Consider the following 20,504-nt stretch of genomic DNA (forward strand, 5'->3'; position numbering starts at 1 on the left):
ATGTACATATTTGTGGTACCAGAATTCAAAGATCGGGGCTGCCATTCAAAATTTACGTGGTAAACTTGTAGTTAAATAAAAATATTCAGTTTCATTCAAAAGTTTTTATTTTATCAATGTCTCATTGTTTATGTTTTTGATGGTCTTATCACTTCTATCGTAGTGCTGATACACCAAATAGGGTCGTCTTTTTCGTCTACAACTCGAAACTCTATGGGGATAGATGGGGCCTGTACGAACAAAACATTTTGAGTACAAAAATCTAAATCCAGTTTAAAATGTAACTTATAAAGTCTTTCTTGATGATCGTGACTATTACACAATTAGATAAAACTTCTTGATTATATAAAAAGCCGAAATAGGTTTTGATTGCACTTTGAGGCTATAAAAATGCCATTTGTAAAGTCATGTGCTTCTCGAAAAACAAAAACTTTATTCAGTCAGTCAGTGCAAAAGGTTTTTAATAATAAAAAAAGTTACTTACAGGTGGAAACCACGACTCTACGTGCATACGCAGTGTATATTCAACTACTTCATCTTCGAAAACTGGGCAATATGCGTTCCGAAGAAAATTGCATGTTATTGCATACTCCTTAAGATCATACTCTAACAATGATAAGGCTATTGCTTTCGTAGTCATGCTGCGAGTTGTACGAGCTGAAAAAAATTAAACCCTTACAGTTTCTAGAGTGGTTCTAGTCCAACCCTTCTTACCTTTGGAAGAGGGGTTTTGCGCTAATGTAGTTCTTGTTACAAGAGAAATACTTACCAAGAAAATAATATGTGTAATAATGTTAACGAACCATGTTTCTAGTCATAAAAACGTGAACATATTTTGCATGTCACTGATATTTTTTTATTTAGGGAAAGTTTCATGTTACCTACCTAACTAAAAAACTGTGACGCAAATTAAGCTTTCGTTTGAGGTCCGTTTTGGCTTGAATAATTATTAACATAGACTAGCTGTCATAATAAAAAAGTAATGATAGGTTTTTGTACTTACTACTTTAATACTATGGAATTGGAAAATCGAAAATTACAATATTTATGTAGGTATATATAACATATAGAGTTAGTCGAAGCTGTCGTTAATATCGAGATTTACTTACGGACTTTAAAGATAACGTTGACCACCACATCCTCATCCGTCACCACTCGGCAGGGTGGGTCAATGCAGTCCTGTATATATATATGCAGGGGTAATTCACCTAAATTTTGATTACCTAAAAACAGACAATGGCAAACAATAATATTAATAATATTTTTTTTTCATGTGCACGAGAGATTTTTTTACATTTATACAATTAATTTTAATTATAAGAACTTATAACAAACACACCGGCATCGGTATATATTATGTAATCGGTGGGCAGAAAAGTTCGTAGGCTGACACATAGTTGGCGCTACTAGTTTTAATTAATATGATTTTTAGGTAGCCCTAACCTACAAACACGTGTACAAATTATTTGAACACTGTCATACGCAATACTTTTTGCAAAAAGAAACATTTGAAACCAAGGCTTGATTAATATTGTTCGGACTGACCAGGAAAATTAACCGTTTGGAAGTGTTTTGCTCAGTTTAAACCATGCGAAATGAACACCAAGGACGATGCACGCAGTAGACGCCCCAAAGAGGCTGTTACCGACGAAAACGTCACAAAATCTCACTAAATAATTTTGTAAAACAGAAACTTGATTAAGATTTTAAATGAACGTCTTATATTGACGTATCTTATGTGAATATTTGGATATAAGTAAGCTCTGTTCAAACTGGGCACCACGCGAATACACAATCGATCAATACAACAAGGAATTGATAATTTTGAGCAGGGTTTGAAGATGTTCAAATCCGAATTATTTTGGAAAGATTAGGCCTTTATCGACTTTTCCTGTTCTCAGGCCTCAAGAGAGTGCACGCTGGACAGAAATTTTGCACCGATGAAGAGGTCATCGCTGAAACTGAAGACTAATTTGAGGCTTGATAAACAAATTTATAACCGCAATAATTGTTGTATCGGACTCGAAGGCAACTATTTTGAATAATCAAATCAAATTGAATAGAAAAAAAGATCTTTCTATGTTAGCCTACGAACTTTAAGCCTTTAAGAAAGTTGATGCATTTTATGATGTACATACACTCGTGCTTATAAATAAGTACTCGTATGGTACAAGTATGTTGAATCCGATACATGAAAGAAGTATCGTTTTGTGCGCTATAAGAATAATTGTGCGTGCAAAGAAATCCGCAGAATAGTTTATTGAAAGTAAATAAAAAAGCTATTTCATTATTAACTTACATCTATTCACGTTTGTAGACGGTTCTCCATTAACGAATATGAAAACACAAGCGATGACAAATAGTCGGAACATGTTGACAATCTGAAAAAATCTGATCAATTACGATTAATTTATACAACAATTATCTACTGATTAATTATTATCTAATCAAGACTATGCCATGATTTTTTTAGAAACGAATCTGTGTCTAATTGGTATAATATTAAAGGTGATATAAATATCAAACCTAACATAAAGAACTTACGGACTCTGCCCAGGCGGTTGAGGGAAAGGAATTGTATCTAACAGCAAAACTCACCCTCAACCACCTAACCCACGTCCAATGTATATATTGACCTAATAAAAATAACGACATGCTACTTTATTTTAGCTTAGCTTCGTCGGCCCCGGGACGTAAATCGCCAGGGAGGTAGGCCCAATAGCAATAAAAAAAAATATATAAAATAGCATTGAAAGTATTTAGCTTTTACATTGAGAAAGCCGCCAGCAAATAGTCAAGATACCAACGTTTATTAGCGATGCTACTAAAATAAGTTGTGGTGTGCCCCAAAGATATACATCAAGGCCACTTTCATATTTAATTTACATCAATATTGCTTACTTAAAGCTATGCTAATCTTACGCTGAATGCAGATATGTGTCAGTTTGTTTAAAAAAAGGACAATATGTGATTTTGTACCTCGTACTATGAATGGAAGCAATTGTAACTAAGACTCAAATAGCATTAAAACAAATAGTCAAAAATATCTTGGTGTTATATTGAATAGTTGTTTAACGTGGAAGCCGCACTGCATTGCTTGCCAATTATATATATGACTCATTATCCCTATAATGAGTCAGTCCGACTCATTACAATTATTAAAATTATAAGACAATTTGTACACACTAACACAGACATCCCTGATATAATTAAGTTGTGTGTACCTAAACTACTTGATATTATACATATAAGTTACTTCATAGATAGTATTTATTTCCACGTTTCGTTCATATTTTATCTCTTTCCTTAAACAGATATTTAACTAGCTGCTTACCCGGCGGCTATTCTATATAAAGACGGGCATTTACACAGCAGATATTATAGAAATTGGGTGTAATAATACGCGTGTAAGTAATCAGAGTTTTGAATAATATATTGTGTGATTTGTCATGATATGAGCACAAAGTTACATTTTATTTTAAAACATTTTGACATTCTTTAGAATACATATAAATACGACAATTTAAATTTAATTAAGTTTTTAAATAAAATTATTTGTACGCAACAAAGTGCTTCTTCTTTCAAAGCATTATGACATTCTTTGGAATACATATAAATAGTTTTTTCAGGGATTTTATAAATGTTTTAGGCACTAGGTCTGGTGAGTGTGTTGCCGGCCCTTTAAAAATTGGTACGCTCTTTTCTTGAAGGACCCTAACAGTGGTACAAATAAACGTGGTATAAAATATTATACCAAGAATAAGCAACATGTCTACTAATAAACCCGGAATAACTTAAACCTAGTATAACATCGGTTTAACTCTTCATACTAGCGTTATTCCAGCCGCCATCCTAGTTTAAGTCTGACATAACCTAAACTATGACTGACGGACCTAAACAATGTTTTGAGAGGGAACAAGTTCATGGTAAATTATGATTATCCTAAGTATAACTATTCTTAGTATAAGGTTGGAATAAGTAAGTTTTTATTTGTACCACTGTATGTCGAATTGGTTTGGAAATACTTGAGTGGACAGCTGGTTCCACATAGCAGTAGTGCGCGACAAAAATTGCCTTGAAAAACGTTAAATCCATACGAGGGAACTAATGGCATAAGGTTAGGTTAATGTCATTGGCTACTGACTTACACTGCAAGTTCCTCCGCTCACACTTCCTCCTTTCCGTGATTTCTGTACTTTATTTCATACACAGAATTGATTCATATTTAATATACACTTAATAATAATTCAAACCGTTTCGTTTGTACATCTATTAAAGTCATCGTTGCCAGATACTAAATGAAAATTATTCAGCAACTCATAATGTAATTTTTGTTAATGTTAATACTATACTTAATGTACTTACGTTAATGTTTATACTTCAAACTATATTTTTCTATTGATAAAAACTCATTTAAACTATGAAAATTATTATTTATTTTGATATTGCTTCAACTTGTAATCAATATGTCAATAAGTGACCCGATAAGATTAGATCAAGTGTAATTGCCCATAGAATAGAATAGGATCGCACGATATTTATAGAAAAGGGCATTCCATTATACTTTGTTACAAAAATAGATTACAGGTTTGTACGGAAAAATAAATAAAGAAGTATACTAAATAAGCAAAATTTCATAATTGGCTAAATATTTTTGAAATTGTAAGATTTAGTAAAGCTAATAATTATACTGATCCAAGGCGGTGTGGTCGTGAAACTTTAGCGATAATTGTTTGTTATTCTGACGCATCGCACAGGTGCCAAATTGTTGCGTCTGATAAATGATTATCATGAGGTGAAAGATTATTATTTCATAATTTGTACTATTTACGATTTAGGATATTTTTGAGAAAAACTCAAACTCAAAATAACTTTATTCATATAGATACAAGAACACTTATGAACATCAGAAAAGAAGTTAAATTATTTGTAAATTTAATTTACTACTAGTGCGCAAGTCAAGGGCGTAGAGCGGGCAAGAAACTGTCCGCCTCTTTTTTAATCGCCATAGGTAAGCAGTAAGTTTTTGTGTGGGCTAGTAGCAACCTTGTAAAGTTTTACCCTACAATGGCTCAGGTTTATTCGTTTTCGGCCAACCTCCAACCACACCTTTTCGGTCAACCCCACCTTAGTACTTCATACAGTCTCGGTATGCTTGGATCAGAAAAGAAGTTAAATTATTTGGAATTATTTATCATCTGGAAGTCATCTGGAATAAATAGCCAAACCGGCTCATTCTTGTCTTGTCTATGCGAGTAAAGTAGTTAAATCAGAGAGTGAGGTGAATCTCTAGACAGTTAATTAAAAATCGATATTCAATCAAGACGCTTAAGTTTCGTTAGACAAGTGAGTGAACGAAACGTTTAACGAGTTTCCTAAACGTTCCTAGGCAACAAGACTAAACCAACTTAAGCATTTACAATAAAGCAAAACACGGAATTTCCAAGCTCTCCGTTCTTGACGATCACACCGAAATAACAATAACAAATGAAATAATCATGGCGGAGTCTTGTTTTACATTGTTAATCAACACGCTGGCTCTCGGTCTGACAGATAGTTAAACTTTTCGACGCTGCTTTATTTAAATCAAAATGCTAGCGACTTGATTGAATATCGACATTTAATTGACTGTCTAGAGATACAATTAACTCTCTGATTGAACTGTTTTACTGCGACATCTACAGAAGCAGAAGAAAAGACATAAACCTCCTGTAAATATACACAAAATGTAAAATAGTGGCATCTACCGGCATTTATCAAAAATAAAATCCTTGACGTTTATTCGTCCAATCAAACAAGCATAGTATTTCAAACATTCAACAGATGGCACTCATAAATATTTTTGATTATGAATGGAGAAATAGAAAAAAGCTATTATTGTCATTAATAACATACATATATAGTTTAATGAACATAATACATAAATATTATCGAAAAAATACTATCTTCGAATAAAAATATCTACTCAACAATGAGCCTCGATTTGTTGTCTATATTTTAAATAAGTTTACACCCAATAAATGTCTGAACGCACGCATAAATATTTGACAACCAATATAAACCTGTTTCAATGTTATTTGACGAGGGTATATTTAACAACCAAGTGACAATTTTATTCAAAAAACAAAAGACGTCAAAGGTTTTGAAGCTAAAAAGGAACTATATTTGACTATTATATTTATGCTTTTGTTTTTTTCTTTTAATAAAAAAACCTAATGTCATCCGTTTAATAATACAGAGTCCACAACATTACAATTTATAGAAAGGTACAGAGTCTAAACAGGAGATGGTTCTAGTAAATATTTAATGGAATCAACTATCTGTTTACTATCAAGAGGCCATTAATAATTCCCGTTGGGACATTAGGTTTCGCTTGACAAGATTTATTGCAGGCGCCTGTCTCTTGATCTAGTATCACTAATCACTTGCAAATACCAGACATGTTGTGAAACGATAGGTGTCGATAATTTTGTCGCCTCTTACTTCTTATATTGCGTTGATATTTAATCCTAAAGTATTATATTAATATCGACTGAGTCCCTTTTACCCAAAATATTATATTACACCCATGAATGTGAGCTAATGTTGGGAGGGGTGAGTACGAATTCCGATCCCTACCTTTCTCAACCAATAACAAGGAAGCAGTAAACTAGGAGAAAACGAAATTGCAAACACCAGATGTGACTAGATATTCTTGGAAAAAGCTAAAAGATGACTGTAACTGCATAGACCGCAAACTTTTAGAAGACTCCAACCAACAAAATGAGCAACAAACAACTCAGGTCGTGACAGAAGTCAGTGTTAAAATGTAAGAGCATTATACCAAGAAGCACAATAAACTAACTAAAACGAGACATTATGCTGCATACACATTTCAGACAAATGGGTTCAACAAGTTACCTAATTACCATGACTAAGGTTTTCAATTTCTGATGCAAAGCCGGATCGATCCACAACTAGATCACTTAAGTATGTTAAACTTATTACTTACTTTATTAAATTAATTCACAAAGAGGCTTAAAATTCCTTTTGTGGCCTTAATTCTAGTCATCTCTATCTTAGCTATTAAGGTCGGCAATTGCATTCTTACATTTTCGTCCGTCCAACAAATCCGTTTAGAAAAAATCGTATCATTCAAATGGGTAAATAAACTTTCAATACCCTCTTTTTCTTTGTATTAATTTGATTACTAGCCTAATACTGTAGAGCGGTCTCGTTTATACCGCAACACAAATTTATTTTTTAGATATACATGTGAGTTAACTGTTAATTTTAATATAATTTTTAGACTAATCCTATTTTTTGTATTCCAAGAAGAAGAATTTGTTGTTCTGAAATAAATAATCAAGTTTTAGTCATCTAAACATAAATATTACTCGTAAAGATACCGAGATTACTAGATAAGATTACATTTTTGCGTGAATAGAACATAATCTTTTGCCTGTTAACCTGTATATACACGATACTTTTAATAAATACTAAACAAAAATCACAAATGGACTAGTCGAAGCAATATATACCTTTCGTTTCATTGTAAAAACAACAACAAAATTGACCCAAAACACTTATAATTACGCGATCGCCTGCTGAAAAATGAATAGCAAATGCCACTAGTCCATTTCACTATTTTTAATAAACATTAATTATAACACCACAATATTTGCAAAAAATTGATACGCCATACCTATAAAACTATTTAATCACCTTCCTAGAAGTTATAGATCACTGCCATGTAATTCTTTCAAAAGCTTGGTGAACAAATGTTTAAAGGCAAAGTACCTTTATATTGTAGGCGAGTATTTGGACTATAGATTTGACACCAATTGTAAATAACTTTGACATTGTTTTATGTTCTTATTATAAGACTTTGTAAAAAATTATATGAAATTTGCATGCCTCTTTATATAAGGCTGATTATGTGGATATTTGTAATTGATGGATCTTACCACTATACCACTATCTTGGCAAGTAAACGATTATTATTATTAAGAATATTTAATATTAAATCGAAATTCAAAGGAGGCCGGCAACGCATTGGCGAGCCCTCTGGTTTGAGAGTGTCCATGGGCGGCGGTATCACTTAATATCAGATGAGCCTCCTGTCCGCTTGCCCCCTGTTCTATAAAAAAAGAGGCTCAAAGAGCAACAATTGGTGTACATCACATTGATAGCAAACCTCTTATTTCCATAGCCATAACCAATTGACTTAAAGAGTAATCGAGCGATATCAAATAACTTTTTAAATCATATATATTTTGGTAACCAACAAGTCTCATAAAATATGTATTGAGAACTGTATACAAGTGCTTGTGATAGTCCAGCTTCATTTTATATATTTCTAGTTACATATGATAAAAATAAAATAACTTATTTATTTGTAAGAAATAAAGCCTAAATTTTTTTCTTAACAAATTACTTCACTAAATGGTATACCTCCTGTTCTATCAAAACAATGGCCGCAATTGGTACGAGATGTACATTTTTCGTCATGGCTAACTGTTCCAGAAAAAATAGTTTAACCTAGATTAGATTTTCAGGGACGTAATAGCTCTACTATAGCATTTTATTTACAAAAATTGAATTTGTCAGACCATTGATCCATATTTCGTTTAATTAGAAATCAGCACATTTTAGGTTTTACCTTTCAAAAAAAAATCTTAGGGAGACACAATATCTCCCAGCCCTCAGACAAATTCACATTACAGTTAGCAATTAGTCCGAGTTGATATCAAATTACATCACAATAAGGTTTCTTGCGTTATCTTGCGCTTTGATGTACGTACCAAAGAATTCGACTACAAGTACATTATCATTACACGTCCCCATACTTAACGCATTGCTGAACTAACTTAATAAAAACCAGCCTGTGTTTCTGATATGCTGAAGTTTTTCAGTGCGTGGCAAGCACCCCACCGCTGCTGCCTTGCACAATCAAACGAAATACGCGCTCATCAATCTGCCTAATCGCTTTAGTAATTGTCTTTTATATAAATAATTAAACAGTGACAGTCCGATTAGTCAAAATGGACCATAATAACGGTTCCGTGTTATCGTCTCCGAGTGATTTTGCGGAAGGTGTGGGTCGAATGTTTTATTTAATTGACCCAAAGAAAACCAGATTTGAGCGTGTAGAAGATGTTCCCAACTTTTATGTGCAGGTTTGTTTGTCTTGAAAAGTTTATACTTCCTTATGTATCTTACAATAAAATAGATATTTATCGAGAAATCTAAATATACTTTATACGTTAGCAAATAGTTAAATTAAATTAATTTTTAAATTAATAAATGTCGTTTTTAACTAACTTGAAATATTAAATTATTTGTTTTTATAACATTATCTTTCCAATTGATGAGTTTTAGCAGATTTTACATTAAACAAAGTCATTATATTATTAAAAATAATTACAAGGTTCCTGGAAGATAATTTTGATTATGTATATCGACTGTTGCTAATACTTTAATAATTTTTATATATCTTTTATGCCAAACCCAAATCTAGACACATATTTTTTTAATTTACATTGTTATTCTATTGTAACATACGTTTTTTTGCTGAAGACGACTGTTGTAAAACACTCGATTATATCATTATTTATATCCCTTAAATAAATTTATTTCTATCATCTTTTGTTTCAGTCATGGCCATACTTCTTTACCTTTATGATATTAGAACATATAGTTTTGAAACTTAAAGGTAAACGAGGTATTCGCCTAAATGATGGTATTACAAGTTTCTCAAATGGAATGTTCGTCGAAGGTGGCAGGTATGAATTTTTTATATAATAATAACCTTCAAGAAGACAGCACAAAGTAGTGGTAGTTTAGAAATTAGACTGTGGCTTTAAACTGTAAGACCGTGTGTGTAAACCTAAGGAGTGTATTTTTTTCTAGCAATCTGTACTGTATCGTATGGTGAAAAATACCGTTAGAAAGGCATCATGTTTCAAAGTTCTTGTCCTAAATCGCAATAAGTCATTTACAAAAGAAATACTCGCAGAAAAGTTTGTCTCCAGTTCCAAATGGAGTAACGGGGCTTCTTAGGTATCCTGTTCGGATCAGGATGTTATTTATAGATTAAAAAACACAATTTGTATGTGATCAACTACGTCACTGGAACGACCTTCACGTTCAATAACAAATAATATTAAATAACGTTCCACGCAGAGGTGACATGCGACCCGTCAGAATTTGTTGATTAGATAATTATAACTAATACAAAATTGGAATTTTGTATTAGTAAGAAAAAACGAACTCGAGAGAGGAGGTTATCAATTTGACGTGATTTTTTTACGCTTTGACAAGACTAATAAGTGTCTGGATCTTGATGAAGTTTTAAAATGATTTAATTTAGAAAATTAAAGAATTAATTAAATATTCTAGGAATCGATATTTTTAATCACTCCTAGTTTCGTATTGTTCATTAAAATGAACACTAAAGTGTTTTTTTATAAACTTGTAATCATAATGTTTATTAATTTACTACTACGAGCTAATTTTAATTAAACTGGAAATTTTATCCAACATTACGAGGTTTTAATTAAATAATAACGATGCATTAACATTCATTTGATAAAAGCTCAGTAATTGAGAGCAGATGAATTAATTTATATTTAGTTTTTTTTACGAATTATAAAGTCCGATTGATAATAACATAAGATTGAAGTCTCGTTTCCAAGAGATAAAAATATTTGTTTTTTATTAGTAAAACTCTGTGCCTCACATACTTACGGGTTTAGATGTCTATAGCCTAGTTTAAAAATGGCTTAATTTTTTCTTAAATACATTGAGGATTTCAAAGCGTTACTGGTAAGCCACAGTAAATTTACTTAAATACAAATTCCCTATGAATTTGTATTTAAGTAATCCTAGTCTCCTAAAACCTAGTCTCCATTAGGAGAAAATATTGAACTTGTAACTATTATTTATGCCCTCAAACTAAGATTAATAGCTTTTATTTATTTCTAAGGATGATATGGCGCGGTGCAGAATTCTATTCCTACACATGGATTTATAACAATTGGAAGATGGTGGAATTGCCATGGGACTCCACTACCACTTGGCTATTGGCAGCCTTGGGAATGGATTTCTGCTACTATTGGATGCATAGAGCCTGTCATGGTTTGTACTTGTTAAATAAATCAGTGGTCAACGTTTGGTCTTCCTTTTCTGCTTTGAATTAGATTTCTATAGCGATGTCCTAGATATTTTTTCTTTATATATGGGCAAGCCGTTGATGTTTGTGTCGTGTTGTGTTGAGTATTTTTTGGACAGAACAATCTGTTTATGCACTCTGGATTTCCAAGAGGAGACGTATAGGCATGACCCGCCAAAGCAACATTACAGAAATAATAAAATATACCTTGAGACAAAAGTCTACTTATTTTGGGCAAATAACAAAAAGAACTTTGATTAAGACAAACTTTGTCCATAAATTATATATTCTCTATTATTATATAATTATATATACGTAGAACTTTAATTTCTACAAAGTCATGTACATGACATATTGTAGAAAATATAAAATTTCAGCTTTTTTTATATGCAAGGAAGCATCTTGTGTGCCGTGTTCAAGCTAAAATAATTATTTCCTTCTTGAAAATTGAGACCTTTGCTTCGCTACTACAACCAAGGGAAGCATATTCTAATTATTTGGTTAAATTATAGAAATCCATATACTTTGGGCACAACATCAAGTTCACCACACCTCGGAAGACTTCAACATGGGAGTTGGCGTCAGGCAGTCCATTTTGCAGGGATGGTGTGGCTTTGTAAGTACTTTAAATAAAGCACTTAGAGCTATTTTATTACAGACTACGTACCGTACAAATATATGACAGTAAAATGACTATTATTCGACATATTACAATTTCGCGAGATAATACATTATATATTGCAGCATAATCTCGCAATACATCTTTGTATTTACAATTTCAGGATAATGTTAATCATAAATAACAAGAGTTTAATCGACTGCACAGATCTTTAACGTAAACGTGGTGAGCAAAGGTCTTTAAACCTCAAAATAAGTTGTGCATTAAAACATCTTGAGTATAAAAACTTTGCGAGTATACGCAAATAATAATTGAAACTTCAAAATCTACTAACACTTATTAAACTCTTTGTGTTCGCGGTTCAAATATTTACTAAACTTGACTCGGGATAAATATATGTTCTGGCTTTTTTCTTCTATATAAATGTTATACTCATGTTAACAAAAGACTGAAGCGTATTTCCTAAATGTACATTAACTTCACCGAAACTTTCGCGTAACAAACTCCTGAACTTATACGATACGACATTCGTTCCCAACTAGTTTAGTTACGTTTCTTTTCTTTGCTAATGAGGTTTTAGTTAATAATTATTGTTTGTCTGAACAAGTTTTTTTCGTGACAAAGAAATCGATAAGCTTTTTAACATCTATACTCTTCAAAGTTATTTTTGGCTTAGGCTCTTAGGCCTGGACCTTAGATTTCTATCTTTTTCGTGATCAAATTTGTTTCTTGCTGCAATTATTGCATCAATTCTGCATCTACCACACGCCGTCAGACTTTTTGGGTCTAAGGTATGTCGGTTTCCTCACAATGTTTTCAATTAACATACGAGAGAAATTCTTTAAAAATTATGTAGTACATCTTCAGACCTAAATGTTAGCCATAAAAACAGATATTAGTGTTCAAATGTTTGACGAAATTTATTGTATAAGATGTGAGTAGTTGAAGTGATATGATTAATTTCCACCTCTGAAATCAATCTGACGTCCAACACAAACTTCGCTGCAACTGGGCTAGTTTACATAAACGTGTTTACACGAAAATGCTTTACATTACATAATATTATGATATTTGCGTCTTATGTTGTTCGACATGTAGTGTGAACTCCATCCAGTGTCTTGCCTGCAGAGGCGTTGGCAACTTGGTTCCTACAGTATTTGATCCCAAACTAAAGGTCAAGTATATTAACACCAATATGTCACGTGCGACCATCGAGAAAAATGGGAGACCCAAAATCCGATGAGAATGATGCCGACACGACTTAACTATTCCGACATCAGAGGCAGGACCGGCATCTCCATATGCTAAGGGGTGTTCAAGCCTCATACTTAGGGCTACCAAACATACTCGGACATACTTAAAAATTAAGGAGTAATGAGTAAAACTTTGTTTAAACAGGTAGCAGCATTCTTAATATATTTTCTTACATAATAAATATTATTATTCGTAATAATAATATACCTATTGGAGCCTATACATTTGAGGCCTAACAAAAACATGAAAAGTGTGTATCCTCGTAATGCGGTTTAACTGACTAGTTAATTAGCTGTAATGCAACACAATTATATATTCTTACTTTGTTAATTGGTATTCATTACGGCTTAATAAAAATTCATTAATGTAGGGAAATCTCTATAAAGTTTTTTAATATATTCTTTAAAAAAAATTGTTGCCTCAGAACATTGATAATGCTATATTTTCTATGATAATAAAAATTATAACCTTAATATGTCTATACCTATATTTTTCTAATAATTGGCTACAATGGTCTATGTAATATCTTCTTGCATTCTTAATAAAGATTACTTAAGGTAAGTGGTTCAGATAATTTATTACTAATTGATAGTAGGTGTCATCCCTAATAAGTACTTTAACGTTTACTCCACTCAACCATTACAGCACGCGACGATTACAGTACGGGAGCACGCGATAAGTACCGATACTAATAAAAACTTAGGCTAAAATCAGGGATCAATGCAAACCCAATTATAGCTTTATATATGTGGCCCGATCGTAATCAACTTTGGCCAATAATTAATCGAAATAATTCCATTTAAATAAATATAGACATCGTAAAACATGACCTCTAACTAAAATGTAAGATTACATAATCTGCCGTCAATAATTAAATGATGTTATGATATTTGTAAAAATAAGCACGAACAAGCTCGGCCTAATTCTGTGGTCAGATTCAGTTACCTATGATAGATGAAATTAATAGAACTGTAGAAGCCGTGGCTTCAGCTTATTATGTAGAAACTAAGCTATATATTTACATTTTAAATACAACGAAGTTTAACCATTAACTTCAATAAAATTATACTGTGTAACAAACTAGCATTACAATGCATGGATAAAAGGTTTACTCGGAGATTAAGCCTAAGTCGCTCAGATTATCCGCAAAGTAATGAGAGAACAAATCTGGATTAGGAGCATTGTATTAACTTATCGTGGTATATTTTACTATAGACCCGACATATTTAATTTTGCTTACGAATATAACGTTATAATATGTACACGAACTACTAAGATTTTTTATAATAATTTAATAACATCGGTTCTTTACGTGAATTTCTGATGTGTAAAATAAACACTCTTTTTTCTTTTCTCCTAGTTCAAAAGAATAATCTTTATCTACACGTAGCCTAATGTAATATTTACGAGGAAACTTGCCTATCTTTTTTATGTATCTGATTATTTAAAATGTCTAAATATAAGTATGTTAATAACGAAACCTATATAAAATATCGCGAATGTCGATAAATATATCATCAAAAACCAATATGGAACTTTTTTACACAACCTGCTTATATATTCTATAAAACTGGGTTAGTCAAGATAAATAAATTAATTATTGGATTATTTTGTAAACACGAAATATGACAGAGGCAATTTAAATATAAAAAAATACTTCCTGTGTTCATTACCATATATATTAACTGACCTATGGTCTTATTTCGCACTTGAGGTCTCAACGATAAGATAAGTTTTTAAGGAGAGATCCAACACGGCTGTGGGCCGTATGTATGCAAAAAATGCCATGGCTATAAAACTATTTAATCACCTTTCTAGAAGTTATAGATCACAGCCATGTAATTATTTCAACTATTTGGACCATAGATTTGACACCAATTGTAAAAAACTTAACTTTGACATTATTTTATGTTCTTATTATAAGACATTGTAAATATTGATATGACATTTGCATGCCTATTTATATATGGCTGGTTGTGCGGATATTTGTAGTTGATCGATCTAACCACTGTACCACTATCTTGGCAAATGCATGATTTATTATTATTATATATCAGACTAAAATTAATAATAATAATTTCGAAGTTTAAGAAGAAAAGTAATAAATATTACCCTTGTATGAAATAATAACTACTATCAAATGGATTATAATAACCTGCCAATCATGTTATAATCCTATCCGATTTATGTAATGAGTTTGTAGCTTCCTTGCAATCACGCACGGAAAATCACAGACAAAATATTTCTACTGATATTCCTCTTTTTTCAATGGCCTAATTTTTTTGTGAATATGATAATAAATATTCATGTATGTCATTACTGTACTTTAAAAATACTGATGAGCAGAACACAATGTTTTTGTATGAATCGAATATTTATTTTTGTAAAAAACACACCTGAGTTGCGCCGTACTTTAGATTGTATTATAAATAGCAGACTCATTTATAGAAATAGCTTAATCTACGACTTATGTTTAGGCCTTCTATCTCCCACTGGCATTGGCAATCCCACCAGCCCAATTTATGGTCCACCACCAATTCAGCTACTTGTACATGTTCTGGATACATACGGAAGCTGTTAACCGTCTCGGCCCGCTGGAATACTTCTTAAACACCCCCAGTCACCATAGAATTCATCATGGTAAGTAATTTTTTTTTTCATACATACATTCTAAAATGTTTATAATTTTTATTATTTATTTTATATACAGGTATCAGGTGTATACTTCAGTGTCTTTTGATTTTAATTGTATTTATTTTTTCACACGTGACAATGAGACCAATTTTTATAGCAAAGAGGGACAATTAGTAATTTCCAATGTAATTGCAGGCTGGTAGTTAAATGAGCGTGTAATAGTCAACTCTATCTCAGGTTTCCCAGTCAAACTTCATGTTCACCAATAGATTTCTTTATCTTTATGATCATAAAATCAACGAAATGAGTCGGCACAAAAAACCTCTTGATTTCAATCACAACACCTAAACTCTGGATTGAATCTAGTTAAAACGACGTATAAAGGTGCATGTTTCCTATCTGGGGTTTATTATAAAATTAGCGCAAATTTGTGACATTGAAATATTTTGCCAGTCTATTTAAATTTTACATTAATAAAAATACGTTACAGGTAGCAACCCGTACTGCATTGATGTAAATTACGGTGGAGTGCTCATTATCTGGGATAAACTCTTCGGTACATTCAGAGCTGAGAAGGACACTGATCGGATTGTCTACGGTCTTATTTATCAACAACCTTCCTTCAATCCTATTCACTTACAGGTAGAAATACTAGAATCATTTTATAGATATTTGATGTCACGAGACATTGTGTTTAAGAACTTTTAAGCAATTCATCACAACATTACAACATATTACAAATACTTTAAAAAGCCAAAATAGATGCTCTAGGCTTATGTGTACCTATATAAATATTTTTATTCTGTAAAAATTACAAAATATATTACTGTTCAAGAATAGATTAGGCCTAATGTATTAATAATTTATTAAAAATGAAATAACTTAAAAAAACCTTTAATAACTACATTATTATAATGCGTTAAAGAGTTTATTTTTCACGATTTTTGATATCTTTATTTGAAAATTAGAACCGTCCCGCTGTTTCACGGACATTACCCGCGATTATATTGCTGTTAAAGGAGTTTTATCTAATAGATTATTATAGTTTTATGTATATTTTTCAGACATTTTACACCAAGTACGTAATTGCTAAGTTCAAGGAATATACTACCTGGAGTCATAAACTTCAAGCCGTATTTAACCGACCTAGTTGGAAACCTGAAAACTACGTACGGTTCCAAGATATGCCTGAAGATGTGAGTATTTTTTTAAATTTCAATAATTTATAGACTTATAGACTTTTGTTGATTTTAGAGTAACTTCAATAGAATACTAATTCAATATTGCTTTAATGTACTTTCGGCGATCATAAACCGTGAACGTTTAAAAAAATACAAGTTGCTCTACCAACCCAACCTTTCCTACCTCAGTTTTTTATCTGTTTTCTTGAAAATTTTACCTTAGGGATAATGAGCCCTTGTTGCTGACACTGGATTGGTTAGTTCTTCAGGAACAGTAACAAGTGATATCGTTATTCTGTGAATGCAAGTAGAATCCAGCATATTTTCGCAAGAAAACCAAAGATATTAAATTTATAAAACTCTTGGTCTTAATCTCAGAAATTAGTTACTGTATTGTGATCAAATTATTTTAAAAGGACCTTTGGGTTTAAGTTATGTCGGTTATGTTACAACCTTTACCTTCTTCGTACCAGCAAGTGTTAAATCTAGTTGATTGTTTTATGTTTTTTGTCCTTTTTAAACCATTAAATTTGTTTCCCTACCCAATATATATGTACTTTTTGTTACCACTCAGTATGACTTTGCTGTAGAACGAAGCCTGGTTATCCATTTCACAGGTACTTACTAAGTTTGGAGACTAGTCTTCCAATACCTTCTCAACAGTAATGTAATTGTTTGTTGCAAATGTTACATAGGAGTAATAAAGGATTATTATTTATTAAATGCGGCTAATGAAATGTTGGGATGAGAGTAGCAAGGCCAATAAGCCAAGACTGCTTGATAAAAAAATTAATAAGAATATTCTTCTTTACCAGCCGGATCTTCACCTTCGAGTAAAATATGATGTAATTCTTCCAAAGTGGTGTACCGCCTACCTATTGTGCCACTACGCGTTGGTTTTGTTTGGATTTTATCGGCTCTTTATGCTGCATTTGGTAAGTATTTTAATAAACAACATATCAATTACTAGCCGTGCCATCGATTCTACCCGCGTTCCTTATACCTTGTAGCCTTTCTAATGAACTAAAACGGATCTTCCAATACAAATCAACAATTTCAATCAGACAAACTCTTCATTTATAATTATTGTATAAATGTTTGATCTACCCGTGATAAAACCTGTTTACCTGGATATTAGGACGAGCCGTATAAATACGACAATTATGAATAAATAAGCTAATCTAGGATCTTTATTTCTCAGTGATGAAAGAAAACAATTTTTTAACCGGATTAAAGCTATTTGTATTATTATAAACTTATAATTATTTATCACGCACGCGAAACGTCGGAAAATTTTAAATTTAAAATTATGTAAATAATTATAAGTTTATAATAATATAAATAGCTTTAATCCGGTTAAAAATTGTTTTCTTTCAATGTGTAAAAGCTATGTTAACCAAAGAAAATATTATTTCTCAGTGATGTCAATGCCCCTTGAGAGTGTTTCGAGTAGTTTCAAATATAAACAGTTACTACACAAAAACTATTTATAAGTTCTTATTACTCTAGCTCTTTTATCTAAGTTATATAAAATAGTAAATGTGTGTACGTTTGGTGTTCGTCTCAGATGTCATTAACTGTTTTCTCAATATGCAAGACATCAGACTTCTCGTGCAAATAATATTGATAGTAGAATTTCCTTTTAAAATCAAGTCTTGTTAAATAAAATGAGTTGTACAAGAAATAACTAAAAATTAATTTAATAAAAAACTGTTGAAGCAATAAATAAAACTTCAATTGCTTAATAAAACAAGGAAGCTTATATCGATATTATATAATTACAACACCGGTCACTTCCACCATGAGATGCAATAGTAGGAAAATGTTTAGTTACTTGACCATTAATTTCTACTATTACAATATCTTGAAACAATTAGGTAAGATCTAAAGACAACAAGGAAGATTTCAGCAAAATAAGAACATTATATAAAATGTCATAGTTGTATAACATTGGAAAATATAGATTTCATAATTCGTAATTATTTTTTTATATTTTCTAGATAATTCCCCAACTATGTTATCGTCCAAGGTATAAAATAACTTACGTAAATGACGTTTACGTAAGTTTATTACGTAAAACCCGGATGATTAAACACTACCTATTTCTTTTAACAACTTTTTGTATGACATTCACAGCAAATTCCAGAAAGATGCCTCTTAACTTGAATTCTCTAATTAAGAATTTTTGCAGATATATGCGGGATATTAAATACATTAGGTATTTCGAAAGTGTTCTCTATAAATTCATTTTTAAGTAAAAAATATTATTTAAAAAATCTTCCCTGGCGCTTTAACCTGATCGTTCCCTGCATATTTTTGTAATAGAAATTGTATTTTGTACCTGATATTGTAAATCAATTCTTAATGTACTGATGTTTCATAATAATAATATCTGAGTAGATTTTTTAAGATATGTTGGTTTTCCCGGAGGAGAAAGTGCTCAATGCGCACCTAGAAAGAAAAATCCTCCCTACGCCAACATTTCTCGCATCCTTACAAAGAATTTGTCATTACATTTGAAGGAACAAGTCTTGGTTTAAATTAAAGGAAAATATTTTCATCTGAAACATAATCCCTGGAATAATTTCAAAGTATTTAAGAACTTTTCGTAAGGCTTTATTGTTCGAAGGTTTTTGATGACGGATGAAGAGATCAAACTCTATAAGTAGCTAACTTTTTAAAATTCATTTTACAAACCATCATCAAAGCATTTAAACAAAGCATGAACAAAAATAAAATATAAAGAGAAAAATTAAGACATTTTATTTAAATCTCGCGTAAACCACATACATGTACCCTCTTTTGCAACAAAAAAACGGTCACCTAAGGAAATTTACGTTTTAAGATTAATTTCAGAGAATTAATTTTAATTGCCCTAGTCTGTATCTGCATCCTGTAAATTAATACGCGTGAAGTGAATTCTGTCAATTCTCGAAGATTGTGTCAGTGATACAAGAAGAAACTCATCGATTTCAATTTTAATTTTGTCTGTTTTTTTTCAGAGTCTTTCACCAGTCGCCGTTGTAGCTTTCGTTCTTTATCTCCTGGGCTCCCTCACGGTATTTGGAATGATTCTGGACGCTTCCCCAAAAGCACCGTTCTTAGAGCTATTACGTTGTCTTGTACTCATCACTGCTACATCCCTAGTGCCTTCATTAAGACTTAACCTGTTTTCTCAAATGTTTTACGTATCTTCTGCTATATTTTGGTTCTTATTTGTTTATAAAACTATTGTCATCAAAGTCGAAAAGAAAGGTGACTAGAATCATCATCAAAATGTAGAAAATAAAATGACCTCTAGTAGTAATAGATCTTAGTTTGGGCATTATGTACGAACATGTAACTGTTGAATAAATAAAGTACTTCACTGTTTTATGAATTATTATTTTACTTCTTGTGTGATCTTGGCCACTACTAAAATTATTAAGGGTGCAGACGGCGGGAGGGTCATCTGATATTAAGTTATACCGCCGCCGCCCGTCAACACTCACACTGAATGTCATTCGATGTATCAACGCTTAGAATTTTATTTATAATTTTCGTAGTCTGGGATTCCACATACCAGAGTTTCGACTTCAGACACAAGTTTGCTTCCATACTCAACAACTTGCCAGAGGAACAGCTGCACAGCTAGTGTACAGAGTGCTGTCATCCGCATAGCAAT

At 31.8% G+C, this 20,504-nt stretch overlaps 2 protein-coding genes across 2 annotated transcripts; one reads left to right on the plus strand and one right to left on the minus strand.

Moving 5' to 3' along the window:
• Positions 1 to 89: 89 nt before the first annotated feature.
• On the minus strand, positions 90 to 2,611 carry LOC123710938. Its single transcript, XM_045663281.1, has 5 exons — positions 2,545 to 2,611; positions 2,300 to 2,381; positions 1,110 to 1,223; positions 485 to 657; positions 90 to 230 (listed from the first exon to the last, which is right to left on the minus strand). Exons 2-5 carry the CDS (start codon positions 2,370 to 2,372, stop codon positions 129 to 131), a joined length of 462 nt encoding a protein of 153 aa, XP_045519237.1. The 5' UTR covers positions 2,373 to 2,381; positions 2,545 to 2,611; the 3' UTR covers positions 90 to 128.
• Positions 2,612 to 8,834: 6,223 nt separating this feature from the next.
• LOC123715899 (alkylglycerol monooxygenase-like) lies at positions 8,835 to 20,212 on the plus strand. Its single transcript, XM_045671260.1, has 9 exons — positions 8,835 to 9,158; positions 9,637 to 9,764; positions 10,967 to 11,118; positions 11,665 to 11,768; positions 15,503 to 15,665; positions 16,150 to 16,301; positions 16,724 to 16,855; positions 17,656 to 17,775; positions 19,843 to 20,212. The coding sequence occupies exons 1-9, from the start codon at positions 9,024 to 9,026 to the stop codon at positions 20,101 to 20,103; spliced, it is 1,347 nt and encodes a 448-aa protein (XP_045527216.1). The 5' UTR covers positions 8,835 to 9,023; the 3' UTR covers positions 20,104 to 20,212.
• Positions 20,213 to 20,504: the final 292 nt, after the last annotated feature.

The sequence above is a fragment of the Pieris brassicae genome, chromosome 1, assembly GCF_905147105.1.
Source record: "Pieris brassicae chromosome 1, ilPieBrab1.1, whole genome shotgun sequence".
In the NCBI taxonomy this organism is placed as follows: domain Eukaryota; kingdom Metazoa; phylum Arthropoda; class Insecta; order Lepidoptera; family Pieridae; genus Pieris; species Pieris brassicae.

Bases quoted from the DNA above. Each gene is read 5' to 3' on its own strand.
- LOC123710938 (XM_045663281.1), bottom strand. From the start codon at position 2,372: ATGTTCCGACTATTTGTCATCGCTTGTGTTTTCATATTCGTTAATGGA. The intron at 1,224-2,299 runs GTAAGTTAATAA...GTCTGTTTTTAG, and splicing joins GTCTACAAACGTGAATAGAT to GTAATCAAAATTTAGGTGAA. The intron at 231-484 runs GTAAGTAACTTT...TTGTTCGTACAG, and splicing joins TAGAGTCGTGGTTTCCACCT to GCCCCATCTATCCCCATAGA.
- LOC123715899 (XM_045671260.1), top strand. From the start codon at position 9,024: ATGGACCATAATAACGGTTCCGTGTTATCGTCTCCGAGTGATTTTGCG. The intron at 9,159-9,636 runs GTTTGTTTGTCT...CTTTTGTTTCAG, and splicing joins TTCCCAACTTTTATGTGCAG to TCATGGCCATACTTCTTTAC. The intron at 9,765-10,966 runs GTATGAATTTTT...TTTATTTCTAAG, and splicing joins ATGTTCGTCGAAGGTGGCAG to GATGATATGGCGCGGTGCAG.